The following is an 18,394-nucleotide window of genomic DNA, read 5'->3' as shown; positions in this document are numbered from 1 at the left end:
GGAAATTTGTATCATTTATAAATCTGAGGGATGTATACTGGGGGATAGAGGGGAGAGGTCAGGACACTGGAGTTCAGGAGATTACTTTCTTATGTCTGTAGTAGCATCATTAGGGGAGATTTCTAGTTAGGATTTGAATCCCACTTTTTACGCCCTCATATGACAATATGGAGATTGAGGATACAATAAAATACCAAAAGAGGTAACAGCCATTGACTTATACCAGTCTAGAGATCTTGCAACATCCTCAACATTTATGCTTAGATGTGCTTAACTTCAGAAGTTGACCACAAAACCTGTTACTGCAGGTAAAAAGAAAACAAATACCTCTCTCCAATATCAGCAAAAAGAACACAGCAATTCAAGACATTTTCTGCTAAATGAAAGTGAAAGATGAGGGCAAGAATATATGATGGATGTAAGTGCTCACTTGCAGGTCTGGTGTTTGAAGACTTGGGTGGGTTTTGGTTGTTTTTTCTTTTTTTTTTTTCTTTTTTCTTTGTTGTAGTTGTTCCTAAGTTATGTCATTAGGGTGTTAAAGAGCAACCCTAGGGAAACACTCTTGATGGGACCTCTATTTCTTAAGAGCAGTGAAACCCATTCCTGATGTGTCAAAGGCATTCAACAGTACAGTGCTGTCTTCTATCACATTTTTGTTTCTTGTTCACTACCGAAAGTGAAGCTGCTACAATGAGCCTGCATCTGGAAACCAGTCTGTGAAAAGGGAAATCTCCAGGTATTGCCGAGAAGACTTATTGCTGCATAATCACTACCATGACATTTGCTTTGTACAGAAAATAATATGTGGGTTTGGAAGCAGCCAAAAATTACCATCATGGATACACATGTTGAGATAAATCAGCTTCTGTTTCACAAAGTTAAATTTTTTTTTAAATCTATTTTCCTTAAAAAAAAATCACAGGGTGTCAAAACCCATCTCTGACAGAGCATCTGTATTACAGCACAGGTATACAAACCTTTGATGTGTTTATGCAGCAGCTTTATCTGCTCTTGAACTCCACAAAGTGTCTTGCACCCTTCATACGCTTTATCCAACACACAAAGACTTCAGTCTCTCTTTGAATGCAAGCGCCATGAAAATACCGCACCAGCATTTGGGTTCGCAGCCCTGGCATACCTCATGGTGCTGTGTCAGTACAGAAACTGGCCAGGACTGAAGTCCTGAGCAGAATTGCTTCCTACCCCTCCTGAAAATGCCAGTCCACACAAGAAAATAAGCAGGTTCAGCTGATGGACAGTGAACTGAACAGATTTAATCCATGATGGGAGGTATGGTTTAAACATAGAGTACACCTGAAAACTGAAGTGGAATTTGCAGACTACCTGATACGTTCATGGGTTTGGGTGGTGAATGCTTTAATATTGGGGCTGTTGTTTTGATGCCAGTACATTTAAAACCACAATTTTAATGTTAAATTACTGGAAGTTCTTTGAAAGCCATGATATTTGCTCATTTAATTTATACTCAAAATACAAAATTTCATACAGCAGTTTTCAGTATTCCCATTTCTAGGCCCTGATTGTCAAGCCACCATTTCATTTTTATAGTCATTTACCTTGATAATATGACTTTAAAACTGAACTTTTACTGTCTCTATCTATTAGCTAGCATATTTAGTGTCACTTTATAAGTATGTCTCAGAATCAATAAGGAATTTGAGGATGACTCATTTAAAAATCTATATTCATGACTGTGCATCAAGGGTGAGTGACAGGAGAAAGGATTAGACACGGAAAGCAGACTTTCCATTCCTCACCGCCTGTTCTCACACTGACTTCCCAGAGTATGTTCTGGCATACGTTTCCTCACCTCTTGAAGTCAAATAAATTCTAATTAATTTGATTTTCTATAGATTAACATTGCAGAATTGCTAAAGAAGCTCATGAAACCATAGGAAGGATGAAACCAAGTAGTTGGAGTACAGCGCTATAATCACATTCCAGCAGCCCACCTCTCTTCCCATGCTTTGGAAAGGTTACAGCTGCCCCCATACCCAGCTCCTGTCCCCAGAGAGATAACCAAGGTACAGCTTTACTCTAGAGACATTTTATCAGCTGATAGATGGTCAAGTGAAGTCACTTGGTACTGCACTTCTGTTAGACTTGGTCCTGTTAATCATCACTATAAATGTAATAACCTTTTCTTCTTCAAGACCTAGGGTACACAACTACAGTAATATACTAGCTTCAAAAAAATCAGAGGCACGGGAATCACACTTCAGCAGACTGAGAGCCTTGTGAAGATCAAAATCCCCAAGTTGGACATCTTTCCTCTACTTGAACACGGAGGTCTGTTCCCTCTCAGGGGCCTTTCTACAATGGAAATCCCCTGGATTCCCACTAGTAGAAAGGCACATAAAATTGGTTCCCATCCAAACAGACTTTAATCCTTCCAACACATGCAACAAACTTATTTATCTCCCAATAGCTTATTCTGATCTTAAAGGGACAATTTTCTAAAAAAGCAACTCATGGGCTTATAACACATAGGAGAGAGTAGCAAATATTTCCTTGGCTTATCAGAGCAACACCTTTAAGAGGTACTGTCACTGCAATATTGTCACTGTTCCTTTCTGATGCCACAGAGAAGTCAGGTTGGGGAAGTGAGGAGGCTGTTGAAAAAGTACTCTTTCTATAAACTCAGGAAAATGAAGATGAACAGTTTCATCATCATGCTTTTCTTTCATGAATGCATGTACTCAGATATTGCTGTTCGTCAGCTCAACATCAGCTGCTTGTAAGTACAGTTATCTCATTGAGTGGCTTGGTGGCAAGGTGTTTCACAGTGTTTCAAAGCACCAGTCTGGCCCACTTTTCCAGATAATAACAACATGCAATATACATATAAACAACAGCCACTAGAAACAACACAGCAGCAATTTGCTTTCAGCGGTAAAATGGTGAGAAGCAGTTCCTACCCATTCATGACTAGAGCAGCCAGACAGCTGCAATAGAGTTTGGGAGGTCATAACACATCAAGGATCCCAATGAGAACCCACTCACAGAAACAAACCCTTCGCAGAGCACTTTTGCAAGCAGAGCCTCATTTTTCATAGGCACATTTAACAAAGCCAGGAGCCAGATACTTATTTCTTTAAGAACAAAAGCACCTGAGGTAGCTGAAGATGCAGCAAGGCAAGCACTCAGGGTCAAGGAGCATGCACATCCTTACCACTGAGAATGAAGGCTATGCAAAATGAAGGGCTTGGTAGATGCTTCCTCCAAAACAGCTTCCTTCTACAAACTGTTCCAAGAAGCAAACTCTGTCCTCTACAGCAAGCACCACTGAACTCAGTGGAGATACAGGATAGCCATTGAAAAGACTTCCACAGCACTAGGATACAATTCCCTCTGGGAGTAAGTGGAGTTCCTGTTACGGAGGGATGTTTGCTTTGTGTTTGTGTTTTATATTACACTCAAAGCTGCACAATAGCTCTCATTCCTTGAGTACACCCATCAAATCAAAGGTGATATAAAATAGTGCCTACACATCCTACCTCTTCCAGTATGCCAGTGGTGGGAGCAATGGGTAGCAGGGGGGGTCCAGGACCACTTTTGTCTTTCCTAATTCAAGCCCTTGAGTCATGTGACACTTATCTGCCTGATACCATTTTTCCTTCCAGAGGCTGCATATCAAGGTTGCACTGGTATTCTATGGCAGTCTAATTATATACTTGAAAAGTTTCCCATGAAAGAATATCAACATTTTCAGTTAACCTCTTCAGGCCACGTGAAATACCATAGAGCAGGAACTCTGTGCTGTGTTCACTTTCATTGGGTGAGAGACACAGGGATGGCATACACAGGGAGCAGGCAGACAGGAGACTCGGAAGTAGCTGAAAGAGCAAGAGATGGCCTATGAGACAGATCTAGTCCTGTTTATGACTCTTCTTCCTGATACGCCTCCACTTGCTCTTCATAGGGCAAAATTTCCTATTGTTTTTCTTATCTCCCGATAAACATGCACATCTCGTCTCCCTGCAGCCTAAACAACATTTCCTAGTAATGCAATACAGTTACAAAAAACCCAGCAGTTATTACCTCATCTCAGGAATGAACTCCAGCAAAAACATGCAAGAAGATTAGGGCAAGAGTTGACACTGATATTCTGAAAGAGACTATGATAATACCATTGGGATGCCACCTGCTTTTACTTTTTCCTCTGGGATTCAGAAGAATATTCCTCACTTAGGAGGTAAGACATGCCATCCAAAATTATGAACTCCCATTCTAAACTTAAAAAAATGAACCCAAATCATTCCTGGTCTACAATGGCTTCAAAGCATTTCAGAAAGCACTCCGCAAATTTCTATTCACAAACAAGAAGGGAGGAGAGACAGAAAATAACCAAATATATTATACATCAAAGGAGAGATGCAAACACAGACATCTATTGGGCCTTGTCCCTACTGCAGGCCAACAATCTACCAACATTAACATCAACTATCTTGGTTATGAGAATATTTCTAGCTGAGGGGTTGAACCTGGACCAGAGCTCTATCCCTTACACTGCACATGAAACCCAACTTGGGAAGCACTAGGGGAGAGCTGAGGCACTTCCAGCAGCTGCTGGGAGGTGGTAACTCTGGAGTCTACATAGCAATGTACCTCCACAGGCAGCAGCAGAAGTGCTGTTCATTTCTAGTCTTTCTTCACTTCTGGCCGTCTTTTAACTTTAAGAACTGTTAACTTTAAAAAAGTTACAGTTCTGCTCCCCTCAGCTCAACCTGGGGAAGCCTATAGACAAGAGCAGAGGTACCAGAATCTGTGTTGGAATAGATTATTATTTAAAGATGAGAAAAAACCAGAAAGTTAAAGGGAAAGTAGAAAATCTCTCCATTTGCAGCCAAAATACCAGTGCAAGAGATCCTCAATCAAATATACAAAGAGAAAAAGTCTAATCAAGTGCTGCAGCTACCAAGATTTTTATATCTGGTGCAAGCAGTCACAGGAAATCTAAAGAGATATTTGCACATCTTCAGCTATGCTGTCCAATTGCTTCTGATAGCAGTTGCAAGAGCTATCAACACACCCCTCTCCGCAGTTCCCTGGCTGAAAGAAATTGCCTGTCATTACAGGAGGGTTCCAGGACTCCAGGTCCCTGAGAATCATGGTGGATTATTGTGGAGTCTCAGTCACATCAGGGATTACCAGGGTCCCACTTTGCATTTCAAAAGCTATATTTGCTCAGACACTGAACCATAAACCTACCCTTGGGAAATTTAGGTTTTTACCTGGCTTTCCTCATGGCTTTTTCCATTTTCTAGCTTTGCAATGGGCTTAGGTTTTCTTAGCTTTAAGTTGCCCATTTCAGGCTCTAGAGTGTAGTCAATTACCGCCTGCTGCTTGTGCTGCTGAGTATCTTGCAAAGGCAGCTGCCTTTCCTCTAAGACACCAGCATTGTCCGGGTAATTTTCTTTGTTATCATCATCTCTGTAAGAAAATAAAATTGAAATGCATCAGGCAGGACTTCAGACACCCTGTCAAAACATTATGAAGGAGGAACAGCAAAAGTTCTTAGCTATTCTTGGCATTTTAATTTTACCAAGTTGAGTAGTCTACACACCAAACACTGCATATGTTAGTAAAATGAAGAGGAGAGGCCACTGTTTATTGTCAAATCACAAGCTAAGCTACTGTTAGTATTATTACACATTCACCTGTGGAGCCATTTAAATGACTAGTTTTAGAGGCACTTTTTGGATTCAGCCCTACAGTTCATATTCCCCAAATAAAATCTGAAACTGCCTCTTTCAGACAGAAGAACTTGCCCCATCCAGTGATTCACACTAGGTTTTAGTCTCACAAAAATGCCATCACATACAATAATTCCTCACTATAATCACACTTCCCTTCTGACAGTCTCTCTCTTTGAGGGCTTTTGGACAAAGTAAGGGAGGTAGGCATACAAAGCAGGGTTTGAACAGCCAGAGGTGTGTTTGGGTGGAAGGGACAAGTATATTGTTCTCCCAGTTTGGAGAAAAGGTCCTTCTATATAACAGCACATCTGGTGGTTTAAACAGACACTTGTTGCCCACAAATGCTCGGTTAACCACTGAATCTGGGACAGAAGTTTTCAATCTCCACCTAGACTACAGAGTGCGACCTGTCCTAAGAGGACCTTGCTAGTATTATCCACACCCAGTCAATCCAGCCTTGGACTGGTCTAAAGCCTTCCACTGGGAGCATTTCTCTGGCACCATTAAGAAAGCTACCGCAATGCAGAATGCGAGGCTGCCTGCTTTGTTGGCAGGATGAGCAGATCAGCATCACTGCTCTGAAATCCCCGGCTGTTTAGCTTGCAGGTGGAATTTTAGATGCTAGCTTCAGCTGGTAAAATCCTAATGGCTAGCTGAGAGGTGACCTTTCTCCTGGTGTGAAACTTCCACAACTAAGGGAGTCAAGGACTATTGAAGTAAAACCCCAGAGGTTTTGTTTGGTTTTTTTTTTCAGAAAGCATAACTTGCTAATTCAGTGTTTTCTCCTAAGGACTCTGAGCCGCCAAACTCATTTTCCATCTGTGACCCATCAGCATCCAGATGGATGCTTGCAGGGTGCCTGTGGAGTTAAACACCATCACTGCCTGTGCCTATTGCAACCGTGCTCCAAGGCAGTTGTTAGAGTTACAGGGTAGGGTGCTTTACATCCTACGGGCATTTCAAGATGTGCAGAAGTGTTGCTAATTTTAAGGCATCATCTGATTTCAAAATCTGTCTGAAAGGTTAAGTTGCATTCTTTAGCAATCAACATATAGTAACATAGCCATGAGAGAGACATACCTCAAGAATACTTCAGTTAAACTATAGTTTGAAGGATTATTTTTTCAGAGACACTCATCAATGAGCATATCCTTGCACAGTTGCAAAACTCTGCTTACTACTACTTTGTACCAGCTGCTGTACAGTAAAATTCAATGTATTAGGATGAGAGCTGGTGTGAATTTAAGAACACAGACCATAATATATTTACTCATATAATAACAACAGTAATTAAGATTAATGTTGTTTACACATAAGGTTACAAGACAAATATGCATTTCCCAGAAATCCTAATAGCTTTAGCAAGTAATTCACTAGAAATTCTGCATTCCCTTGAGAATAAATGTTTCTTTCTAATGGTTTAACAGAAGCACTCTGACAGCTTTATTTGCTGCCAACAGATTTCAGACAAAATTTGCAGTAGAATACCTGGGGCTGGAAGTGGCTGCTTGATCTTCATGTACAGAGTCTGAATCCCCATCACACCTTGAAAATGGATACAAAATAATTGCTGATTTACTGCCAGCTGCAGAAATTTAGCTTTTAATAACATGACAGTGCAGCTCAAAGTATAAACACATTTCTCCTCCTCGCACCTTTGCTGGGGTCATTTGATGCCATAGCTGCTCCATGACAGTCTAAATCTCAGAGGAAGAGGGTTTGAGATGTTAAGCATACACAATTTGATACATCATTTTCAACCAGATGGAAATAATGATGACAAAGAATTCAGATGTTACCATAAAAATTACAATAAATTCTGTATTTTAATTGCTTATATATAAAAAAGAATTGGAATCATTTAGCAAAGGGTGTTTTCCTCCTAGATTCACAAAAATAGTAACCATAGTAGAGCAGTCATTCTTTGTGCAGCAGGAAGAAGAATCCCCAAATAAAACTGATCGTTAGTCTTAAAAAGTAAACTAGCAGAATTTTTTAAGACGCCCGAAGAATCATAATCAATTACATCCCCTTAAGTTACAAACAGCAGAATTGTTGTAAGGCTGCCTAACCACTCAGTGTTGAACACTGTATCGTGCAGCATGGCTGAACTTTGTGGAATGATATAACTGCAAAGCCCATGAGCAGTCTTTCTTCAAATGAGCATACATATACATGCATACACTCCTAACAAATATGCGTACACCCTTTCTAGGTATCACTTCTGGGGAAAAGCCGGGGCCCTCTCCTCACCCTCTGTTCATACTCACAGGGCACAGCCACTAAGCAGGCCTGGATCACTTGAAGTTTTCTGGCAGAGGAATCTCTTCATTATGGGGGAAGCAGCCTGTACTTCTGCTGTTTTGTTAAATTTTGAGAAGAGCTGCCCTGCTTAGGACAGAGCACATTAAGTGATAAATTCATAGCTCTGCATTGCAATTTGATGGCAAGGTTTTTAATATATTCTTCTTTCCCACCAGTCTTCTGCTAGTATCTTTATCAAAAGCCAGACTGCAGCAGAAAATATTTAAAGGGACACTCAAGTGTTTACACTTCCTGAATACATCAGCACATGGATGAAAGCATTTGCTGCTTGCAACTGGAACAGATAAGTACAGTTGCAGATGCCCCTTAATCACACAATATTCCTGCAACGGGTGCAGTTCTCCCCACACGGCAAAGTGCGATGACAGAAAGAAGACAGGGGTTGAGGTACAAAATGGAGAAATTTACTGTAGAAATCTAGCTGCCTTTTCCTCCAGATGCCAATCACACCTTCTCCTCTGGTCTGTTGCTAACTACCTTATTGGTCTCTGACACCAGTGGGGTGTGAGGATAGGACATACTGGGGTTATGAAGAAGGAAGCCCAGTAAGAAAGGAACCAGGAACCTGGGTGGAAAACACAATGGAAAACTTCAGAGGGAGAAAAACACAGCAAGGAAATACACTGTGAGGAGACAGTGCCAAGGTCACAGCTGGGTGGACAGAGCTCCCAGCATAGACCTGAGAGTAGGGTAAGATGCCACCAGATGTGCTGGGCACCATGGACCAAGCCACAGTCAACAAAGCCCAGGGAGCCTCTAAAGGAACAAACTCTCCCTCCTGTGTGTGCCACAGGAAGAGCAGGTGGGAGGAAGAAGCTCTGCTACTGGCTTCACTCACCCCCTCCTCTCACCAGTCACCACACATGGCAGCCTGCAGTCCTGAAAGGCCATTTTGGTGGCTGGGAACACTCTCTGGAGGGAAAATGGGTGACTGAGCACAGGTCCATCAGCCAAGTCTACATGTGCATACTTCTGTGCATACTCCTTAACCTGGGGAAGAGCCCTGGGGGTTGCTTTCCCTGAGCTGGCTATAATAAGGTGTTCTTGAGAAGCACAGATCCTAACTTAGCATCCAGCAAGTGATAAAGGTCATAAAACAAGACAGAACTTATAAACAATGTAAGTGAACATGACAAAATGTATTTGAATAAGTGGATAGCAGTAGATAGGAAAGATAAGCAATAATGAATCAGAGAAGACTGTGTCTAGCATGTAATAAAAAGACTGTGAAGAAGTTCAGAAGCAACACACTGTGAAACTGTTAATAGAAATTTTTCTTCGTGTAAGAATAAATATTAACCAAGAAGGTCTCTCACACAAGATAGTGCTTGAGGCTATGAGCATAGTAGGACCTTTAAAAATATGAATCTATAATATAGTGCAAATACCCATCATTAAAGCACAGAGTGTTTTTACCTTGGCTTCTTTAAGAAATGCACCTTATGTGTTCATGTCGCTTGTCTGTAAATATCAACTCAGACATGCACACACCCCTCTCCCCTCACCAGTAACTTATAAATCTTGTTGTCCAACATTAGCTATATTTAAAAGATAGAGGGATATTCAAGAGTTTGTAAGTGTTGTAAAAGCTTGTGGCCACATAGTAGAGAGAATTCCCACCAACACAAAAACTGGAGCAGCATCTCACTCATTCCTGAAACATCAGAGAATATGCCAGAATAGCTTCAAGTCATAAATCCATACGGGTTGAAGCTTACGTTGGGCAGGAAGTATTTTTGACAAAACCAGTGATGTGAATCCTTTTCCTTCAGTGCATGGTCTAACTACTGACTGATGGATGTGTCTCTCAGAAGTACATCCATTACTGATCTTACGGCACTGGCCAGAGCCAGGGCAGCGATGGGATCCCAGTCTAGATGGACTGCCACTCTGACTCTTTAGAATTCTGCCTCTGCATGTGTTTTCCAAGGAGCTCTGGTTTAATGAGATTGTTTTTCTTTAACTTTCTTCCATTTTCACCTTTCCATAGAAGCCATTTCAGTACAACCTGAAAACTGCTCCCTTTTGCTGACTTGACCTTTAAGATGTTCACATGAATAACTTCTAAACCAGGCTGCATGCATGGCTTGCTGGAAGCTTAGCAGCCCCAGGCACTTGACTTGTCTGGAGAAACGTTCCTGAAAGTATTGTGTCACTGATTTTGTATCATTCAGGAAGCCTGATTTTGCCTTTGCCACAAGTAAAGACAGACATTGTCAAATGGGGATGTCTAAAGTTGCATGTCAAGCTCTCTCTTTATTCTGCTAAATAGAAGTAATCTATTTTCTGATATGACCAGCACAAAAAAAACTAGTGCTGAAATCACTAAGAATTGCGTATCCTCAGCAGTTCTCAAAAACAGGCTTTGGAGGCAGGCTTTAAACAGGATTTAGGGAAATCAACTCTGGCAACCAAGTTTGTTCATTTAGACAATGCTTTTCAGATGCCATTGTTTGCTTGCTTTGTTTTCCAAAAGTATGTTTCTACTTGCATGTTTGGGAAGACAAGATTTAAAATTAAAGCCCCTGAAAAAAACCCAACAGCTTAATCAAGGGAGGTTCACCCTTTGGGCAATGGCTGGCCTAGCCCCAGCTCTACACAGCACAGCACTGCCTGCACCCCTCTCCCTCTCCCCAGGGGCAGTGCTGGCACTCACTACCCAGTCAGCTTTTATGCCATCCTGGCTCTTGTCTTAATGGTCACATGAAGCACCACAGGGAAAGGCCGTCACCTTCAGGGCCCAGAAACCTCAAGGGTGAGGCAGGCACAAGGGCGGCTCCAGGGGAATCTCTACAGGAAACAATGGATGTACTTAGGGACTGACAGAAGGGAAGGAGAAAAAAATATGAAAAATGTATTAACTGTAATCTGGTTATTCTTCTGTGGAGGAGGAGCATCCAGAATTTTACACACCACAGTTCATCACTTAACTAAAAGGGACACAGAAAATAATAAAAAATTACTTAATAATTTATTAGCTTCTGTTAAATCTTTCCATATCTGCCACAATCACACAAAAAGCATGACTAAGTTAAAATATTAAGTAAAGCAATGTAAGCAAAAACAGGAAAGCAGTGTAAGAGAGAGAGATTATTGGGATCCCTATGAAATATTACTTTTCCTGTAGTGATTTTGACAACACTTAGGGATGGCTCAGACGATTCCAACTTGGCCTGCTTTCAGAATGTATCCTGCCCCCGCAGCACTTAGGCAAACAGCTCACTGTCCAGCTAGGGTTTTTTTAAATTATGAGCATTTTAGCAGTGTAAAACTCACCTAATACACAAACAGATCTATAAATCTTTTCCTTCCTGAGAAATTGCTTGGCACATAACTGCTGAAGAATCTCCTTTAAAAGCTTTTGAAACAATTAAAAGCATGCAAAATGATCATGTAGAGAACACCAAAATTGAAGTGTTTTAAACTGAAATAAAACAAAGACCATTTAATTTGTAATAGTTCCTAAAGCCTTTGCTTTTCTAACTTTCTAATGTTCTCCCTTGTCCTGTTCTGTTATCTCTGTAAAACAACAACAAAAAAAAGTCAACATATATATCCTTATGATCAAGATACATATGGAAGGCCTTCTAACAAGTTTATGGAATTGATTACAAATAAATGACACATTTGGTACTTGGCTTGTCTTAATAATGTGTGTGGGGTGGTTCAAAATATTTGCAAAGAAATTTTTTTCTAATAATGCTTGGGAAGAATAGACCATGTGTTCTTAGAAGACACCTCTGTGTTTGTCAAAATCATCAGTACCAGAAATGAGCAACATCTTCACTGGAGATTTATCCTACACTGAAAATCATGCATTTAAACATGTGTGATATGCATCAAACATAGATTCTCCAAGAAAGGTATTTCACTGCTAAATGGTCACAGAGCATGTAAAGGCAGCTGTTTCATGCAATCCTTCCCATACAGTCAATAATATATTTAGATTACAGAAAACTGTATCAAAATATATGAAAGATATCTTGGGACTTCTCAAATGCTACTTACAATTTTTCTCTACAGTAACTAAACTCATCATTCTTATTTAAAAACAAGGACATCTTTAAAGTGTTCACTTACTCTGCTAAAGCTGTCGTGTTGAAGGAATTATCCTGAATGCTGAAACAGAAACAAGAAAACATCAGATAAGTCAACAAGGCAGGCAGGCTCCCTGAATCCTTCTCAGTTGTAGGAACACATGCACAAACATGGCATTGCAAGGCAAGTCTCTGTGTGTTAGCTCTACATGCACGACTGTACCTTCGGCTGCTCTGCACATGCTCGTAATTAAGGAACCATAGGGATTAGTCCTACAGCCCTCACAAAGCCCATCCAGCAGCGCTTTGAATTAATACAGGGATGCAGGTAGTCTGCAAGGCTCAGGAAGGGATCATATTCTTTTATGACTGTAACAGTGCTGCTAATAAAGGCTTAGGTTTACAAACAAGTATTTGGCATTCTGTCCTTTAAACGTTTGCTCTATGTAATTGGCTCATCAAACCCAGTTGTTTTTATTACTTAAATAGGGTTGCTCAGCTAAGATCTCTGGAGGTTTTTTCTTCTTGTTTAGTCTCTTACACACTCAGCTCATGGCCAAACCCCAGGGGAAGCTACAGAAAAATAATCTGGCAGAAAGGGCAGTTCAAGTAGCAAAAGGTTATTAAGCTAACAGCAAGCAATAGATGAAACCATTCCTACAAAAGGAATATGCTGCTGTGCTCCTGCAAGAAAATGTTTTCAGACTTGATGTAATACGTTCAGTAGGGGTCAGCTGAGGATACCGTAAACTGCTGGGTTTGAGGCAGAGGTGGAATTCCCCCTTGAACGGCACCTCTCAAATCCAGTAAATACACTGTTGGAGCATCCTGAAATCAGAGTAGCAGGAGGAAAAAACCAAACCAAACCATCAAACCTCACTGCTACATACCAAAGATGGGATTTTTTTGTTGTTGTTGTTGTTCTTTGGGTGAGGGAGCAGAAGGCAATGACAACAGCAGCATCTTATGAGCACTCCTGTTTGTGACAACAGCACCTTGAGACAACAGCACCAAGCGGAGCAGGAATAGAGAGGAGCGGCATCCCCCTCCCTGCAGCAGCTTGTGCTGCTGCGTGGTGTGACACACATTTCCTAGGCAGCAGCAGCAGCCAGGAGCCACAGACATGACAGTTTACCTTCTCTCACCAACAGCGCTAACAATGTCTCATATCTTCACCTCTTCCTAGCCTTCCTACCTGCTTGCACATTCTATTTTGCGCTTTTCTTTCCCATGTTGGTATATATATCTGTCAATTTATATAATGGCACAAATTACCCGGGGGTCAGAATATCACACCCAGTCTATAGGGACTTCTGCCCTACAGAATAGCAGGTTTTGTGAGAGAAGAGTGAACAGAGAAGCTAAATTTAACGGTTAGCATTTAAATCTTGCCTTAGACCTAAAGTTTCAATTTTATTCTCCTCCTGTTTCCAGTTTCTTGTGGCTGACCATACAAATATAAATGTCTATTGTTTTTCTATTTGCAGGACAGCATCTGAACAAAAGGTACGCTTCTAGCTGTTGTGGCAATCAAAAACTAAATTTACATGCTCAAAAAGCAGAGGTCCATTAAAAAAATCTGATAATATTTTTAATAAATATCTTTCAGAATGCTTAAGTGCTTAGCTCTTGATTTTTAATGGTTAGGCTTGGTTTACAGCTGGCATTTCAAATGTGTAATGGAGGAATCACAATCACAAAGTCACACTGATAAGCATCACAACTTGGTTAGAGTAGAGCTTAAAGAGAGACTGGGTATTTATCCCCACTCCCCTGCATACACCCACACAAGAAGGGGAGTGAACACAGAATGCTTTTTTAAACATAACTTCTCCATTTCTACGTGCAAATGTTAAGGTCAAGTTCTCTGCTAATTCATGCCCTGTGCAAACACACTGCAGGGCTTTGTTGCTATTACTGGTAACAGAATATGACTGAAGGTCAGTTTGTACAACAGGGATGCTTCAGAGTGAGACCGAGTTTAAAATGTCATCACTTTTCCATTGTTTATCTGAACTTCAGTTATATACAGCTGCTCCTAAATCTCTTCTAAGCAAGCACTTTACATTTATTTCAGACCACTCACAAACTTCCATTTGTTTTAAAGATGGTGCTTGACCAACATTATTGGATAGTGTCTTCTTGCAAGGTTGTGAAATCATTCAATGAAAACCAAATTTCATGTAAACAGAATAGTATTAATAAATACATGAAAGTAAAGGCCAACTAAACCCAGGATCTTGTTTCAGAGCTGATCTCCTGATGACATAAATGAAGCCATCCTGCTCCTGGGGGAACCTGAGGGAGGAACTACAGTAACTCACAATAACTTCTCTTTTCCTCACAGAAGGAAGTAATTTCTCTTTATGGGCAAAAGCTTGTTTCACCAACGATGACGGCTTGGGCCTAATGGCTGAGCCCACTTCCTCTCACCTCCTTCCTATCCACGTGCTCTGGCTGAGACTAGAGCAGGCAAAGAGCCCCTGGCCTTACCCCACCTTACAGGAGTGCCAAAGATGGTTGAACTGGCTTCTCTGTTTCCCTCTAAGTCCCAGGTGCAGGGAAAAGATAAAACTGCTGTTACCTCCTCATTTTCAATAATGATGATGAAGTCAGTTAGGGCTTTATGCTACAAAACACCACTCTTCAAAATACTGAGACTCGCAGTGCCAGATATATTTCGTCACCACATTCAATGACGTGTCAGGTCTCTCATCATCCTGAAGTCCTGATTAAAATAATGCTACACCTGTATGTGAAGCAAGCTTTGGACTTCACACTGAGCAGCAGATACACTTTTAAGGACTTTATATTTTGAAGTCACTAAAATACACCTTTCTGAAATTCTGAAAATAAAGGCTTTTAAATCAGTTTTTCCTTATTTATGATGAACAGCTTAAGTGATTCATATTTTTCCAACATCATCTCAATGGAAAGACACCCTCTGTTAAAAAGCTTCCCATTTTATACAAAGTTTTGTTCTTACCCTCTTTTGCCAAATGTTGATCAAGCCAACATAAATATCACATGCCAGCTCTCAGCTAATGTCAAACAAAAATGTCAAACTCCAAAGCAAACATCTATATATATTTTGGAGATACCAAGATTCAGAAATATGTGGCTGTTCACTTCTGAAAATTTGACTAAAATATTGCCTATTTATGGCTGACAAATAGATTGGCATAGAAATTCCATTCTTTGTTTGGTTTGTATCATCAAGAGAATTACTGCTAGGTCAGGAGGAAAATTGAAACAGGAATCACTTTGCCTCCAGCTCAGTTTTGCATGTAATAGAGACACATGCTCAATATAAATGGTACGTTCATAAGCTCAGAGCAGCATTAGTTGGCACTATAAACATGCAGCAGGCAGTGAATGCTTTACAAAGACTGTATGGTCTAGTTGCAGAAGACTGCAAAAGAAGAGAGAGGTAGTGAGACAAAAGTGGGCAAAAGTAGTTCTGGCTTCAGGAGAACAGAAGAGAGCCCAACAGTCAAGATCAAAAGGCCAGAAGAAAAAGGAGGAATAGTGAAGCTTGCCAAGCTACAGTTGTCTAAATGGTCACAAACACACACAGACAAAACCCCCTGCAGACTTTGTGGCAGCTTGGTTTCACCTGCAGAACAGAACTTTGCTTCAGTTTCCAGAATTTGCTCATCTCAGTAAACAAATGTGTTCTCTTAAGGGTATTTCTAACTCAGATGAATGATGAGGCCTTTCGGCCTTAACTACAGAATAATGAAGAATTTGTATTGGGAAATAAACAGTATGTTTGGAGGGAGAATTACATATTTACAAAGTACTCTAAACTCTCTAAGGTTCCGGGAAAGTTAGTATTTCTGCATTTAATATCTACTATCTAATGACAAATTCAGTGCAATCCTACAGGGTGTGATTAGCATTTATTGCAAGACTATTTTCTTTATTATTATTTGTTATTCCACAGAGTCCAAAGTGCTTGTGCTGAAATTGCCGCATCAGAGGCAGTTACATATTGCACTATGGTTAGGCCGTACAAGGGAGCTGCACTAGACGCTACGGAGGGACACGAGAGACGTGGTATATGCATGACAAGGAGCCCAAGGTGACTCCCTACAGTTCTGGGAAGAAGTTACTCATGTTCCACTACCCAAATGAAGGGAAAGTTGGAATGATCTCCCCACTACTGCCTCTGTGGATGAAGTCAAGTCATCCCTGCCAAACCGGCTGAGCTCAGAGACTCATAAAAATATTGAGCAAATTTGTTTGCCTTGGAGTACGTGTGCTCCTGCCAAGTAGCAATACCCTGAAGTGCTCCAACAGTCCTTCATCTCCCTCTCAAATTGTACCAACATGGAGATGCACTCACTCCTACCTGTATGCACACACAGCATATGCTTTCATGGACAAAATACATTCAGCTCCACCAAGGAGCAGATTAAATATGCTTTCCTGTCAGGTCACACTTATGACAAAACACTTTTATTTAAGCAGAAAACAATCTGAGGGACTCTGCAGTAACTCATCTCTGCCTTCAGCAAGTCCCTTCTCTTCCAGCACACAGGGCTTTCTTATGGGAAAAGAGCAGGGATCATTCTGCAGCAAAATATTAGCGCTGTGGATGGTTCCAGTGCCTTGCCCTTTCTTCAAAAGTGATCCTGCAGGATACTTTTACTATTTACCAATCAGTAAGGCATAAATCAAGGAGGCGCCATGTGAGAGAGAAGTCACACGCCTCTTTCCTGTAGCGATAAATACTGAATGCTACACTCTGCAGCTCAAAATATCCATGTGTTCACTGACTTGCTTTCCAGACGTGCAGTCTGCCTTTTTATGGGTAACATTCTCAGAGACATCAGAAAACATCTTAAGACAAATTAAACTAAAATACAGCAATTACACGTAGGAGCTGGCTGGTGAGCACTCAATCCAGTTTCTGTATCTTTGATTTTCTCAGTGACCTAATTAGCACATCATCTGAGTGAATGGACCTGGAGGGAAAAAGCACCCAGCCAATCTTGCTGTATGTCTTAAAATGCACAGACAAGTTCATGCAGGAACAGACTCAAGCTGAGCGTAGGTACCGATACAGTTGTCATAATCCAGTGCAGGGCAGTTCTATAAGGTGTATATATGTTGGGTTGGATACAGCTTTGTGCAACTGCACAGACCTTCAGGGTTACATTTTCTGAAGATATTTCAGTGAGCAATCAAACTGCACATAAGTCCTTCCTCAAGCCTTCTAAGCAGTGGGCCCAGTAATCCCACACACACTGCCATAGTACACCCAAGTTTGCACTGGGGGAGGTACATCTACCGCGTACCTCAGAAGGCACAGCCATACATCAGTCAGATCCCTGCTTTTTTAAAGGGAAAAATATCATGGAAATGCACAATTTTGCACAGACTGGAAATTCTGATTTGTGAACCACTTCAGACTCACCACTTGGGTTACATTTCCGCAGCTGAGGTGCATGCATCTGAGCAAGCACTAACCCTGCCAACGGGGAAACCTCCCAATAACACAGGTAATCACTGGGGCAGGGATCCCACGCTAAGCTCCCTGCTGAAGGCTCCACCACAACTGGTGTGCTGGTTAATTGCATAAACCTACTTCTTATAGGTCTGCTGACTTCAGTAAGGTGCTAAGCTGAAATACAGAACTGTGCCTCTAATTTTGTTATTAAAGAACAAGCTGCTTTATCAAGTCCTATCAGCTCTGCTGAAAATCTCTGTAGCGATGCCCAAGAATCATTATCCAGCATGCACTAGGCTGCCTGATAAATCCAACTGCACTGGTCAAACTGGTGCTAGTGCCTGAGCCACTATAGGCGCTAAAACTTGCTTGACTGCAGTCATCCAATGCAGATAATTTAATACTGCCACAGATGACAAAACTATTTCCAGCACGTTTACACCAAAGTCAGGCTAGACTCAACACAGCACTAATTCAAAAACACGTTTTTCCTCTGAGCACTGCAAGATGGGGAAAAATACACGCACATACCTACCTTATTCTACTGAGGTGGCCAGAATGCTTCAACAGATCACTACACCTAAAAGTAAACACTCTTATTTAAGAAGACTTAATCTTTACCACTACTTAAGAAAACATCAGAGTTGTAAGAATGACAGCTCTGAATTAATTTATCTGCCTGATGTGTCTGCAAGCTCACAATGTTCCTTTTCCTTGTGATAGTAGGAAGAGGAGAGAGGCAAATAAAGGCAAAGGTGTAAAAAATAACACTTCTTCCCTGGAGCAGAACTTGTGTGGAGAATGTGTTCAGATAATGGCAGCAACAGGGGTTTTTTGTTTTGTTTTGCTGGTCTTGT

At 41.0% G+C, this 18,394-nt stretch overlaps 1 protein-coding gene across 1 annotated transcript in view; it reads right to left on the bottom strand.

Annotated features, from left to right (window-relative positions):
- FAM13C (family with sequence similarity 13 member C) overlaps window positions 1–12,211 on the bottom strand; it is a 57,197-nt gene extending 44,986 nt beyond the window's left edge. Inside the window, exons 1-3 of the mRNA XM_075109533.1 lie at window positions 12,126–12,211; window positions 7,209–7,265; window positions 5,256–5,454 (exon numbers count right to left, since the gene is read on the bottom strand). Of these exons, the coding sequence (XP_074965634.1) occupies window positions 5,256–5,454; window positions 7,209–7,265; window positions 12,126–12,187 (318 nt within the window). The 5' untranslated portion in view covers window positions 12,188–12,211. The remainder of the gene's footprint in view (window positions 1–5,255; window positions 5,455–7,208; window positions 7,266–12,125) is intronic.
- Window positions 12,212–18,394: the final 6,183 nt, after the last annotated feature.

Source organism: Phalacrocorax aristotelis, chromosome 14 (assembly GCF_949628215.1).
Source record: "Phalacrocorax aristotelis chromosome 14, bGulAri2.1, whole genome shotgun sequence".
Taxonomy (NCBI): Eukaryota; Metazoa; Chordata; class Aves; order Suliformes; family Phalacrocoracidae; genus Phalacrocorax; species Phalacrocorax aristotelis.
The sequence above is the reverse complement of the archived record's forward strand: the minus strand, read 5'-3'. Positions and strand labels throughout refer to the sequence as shown.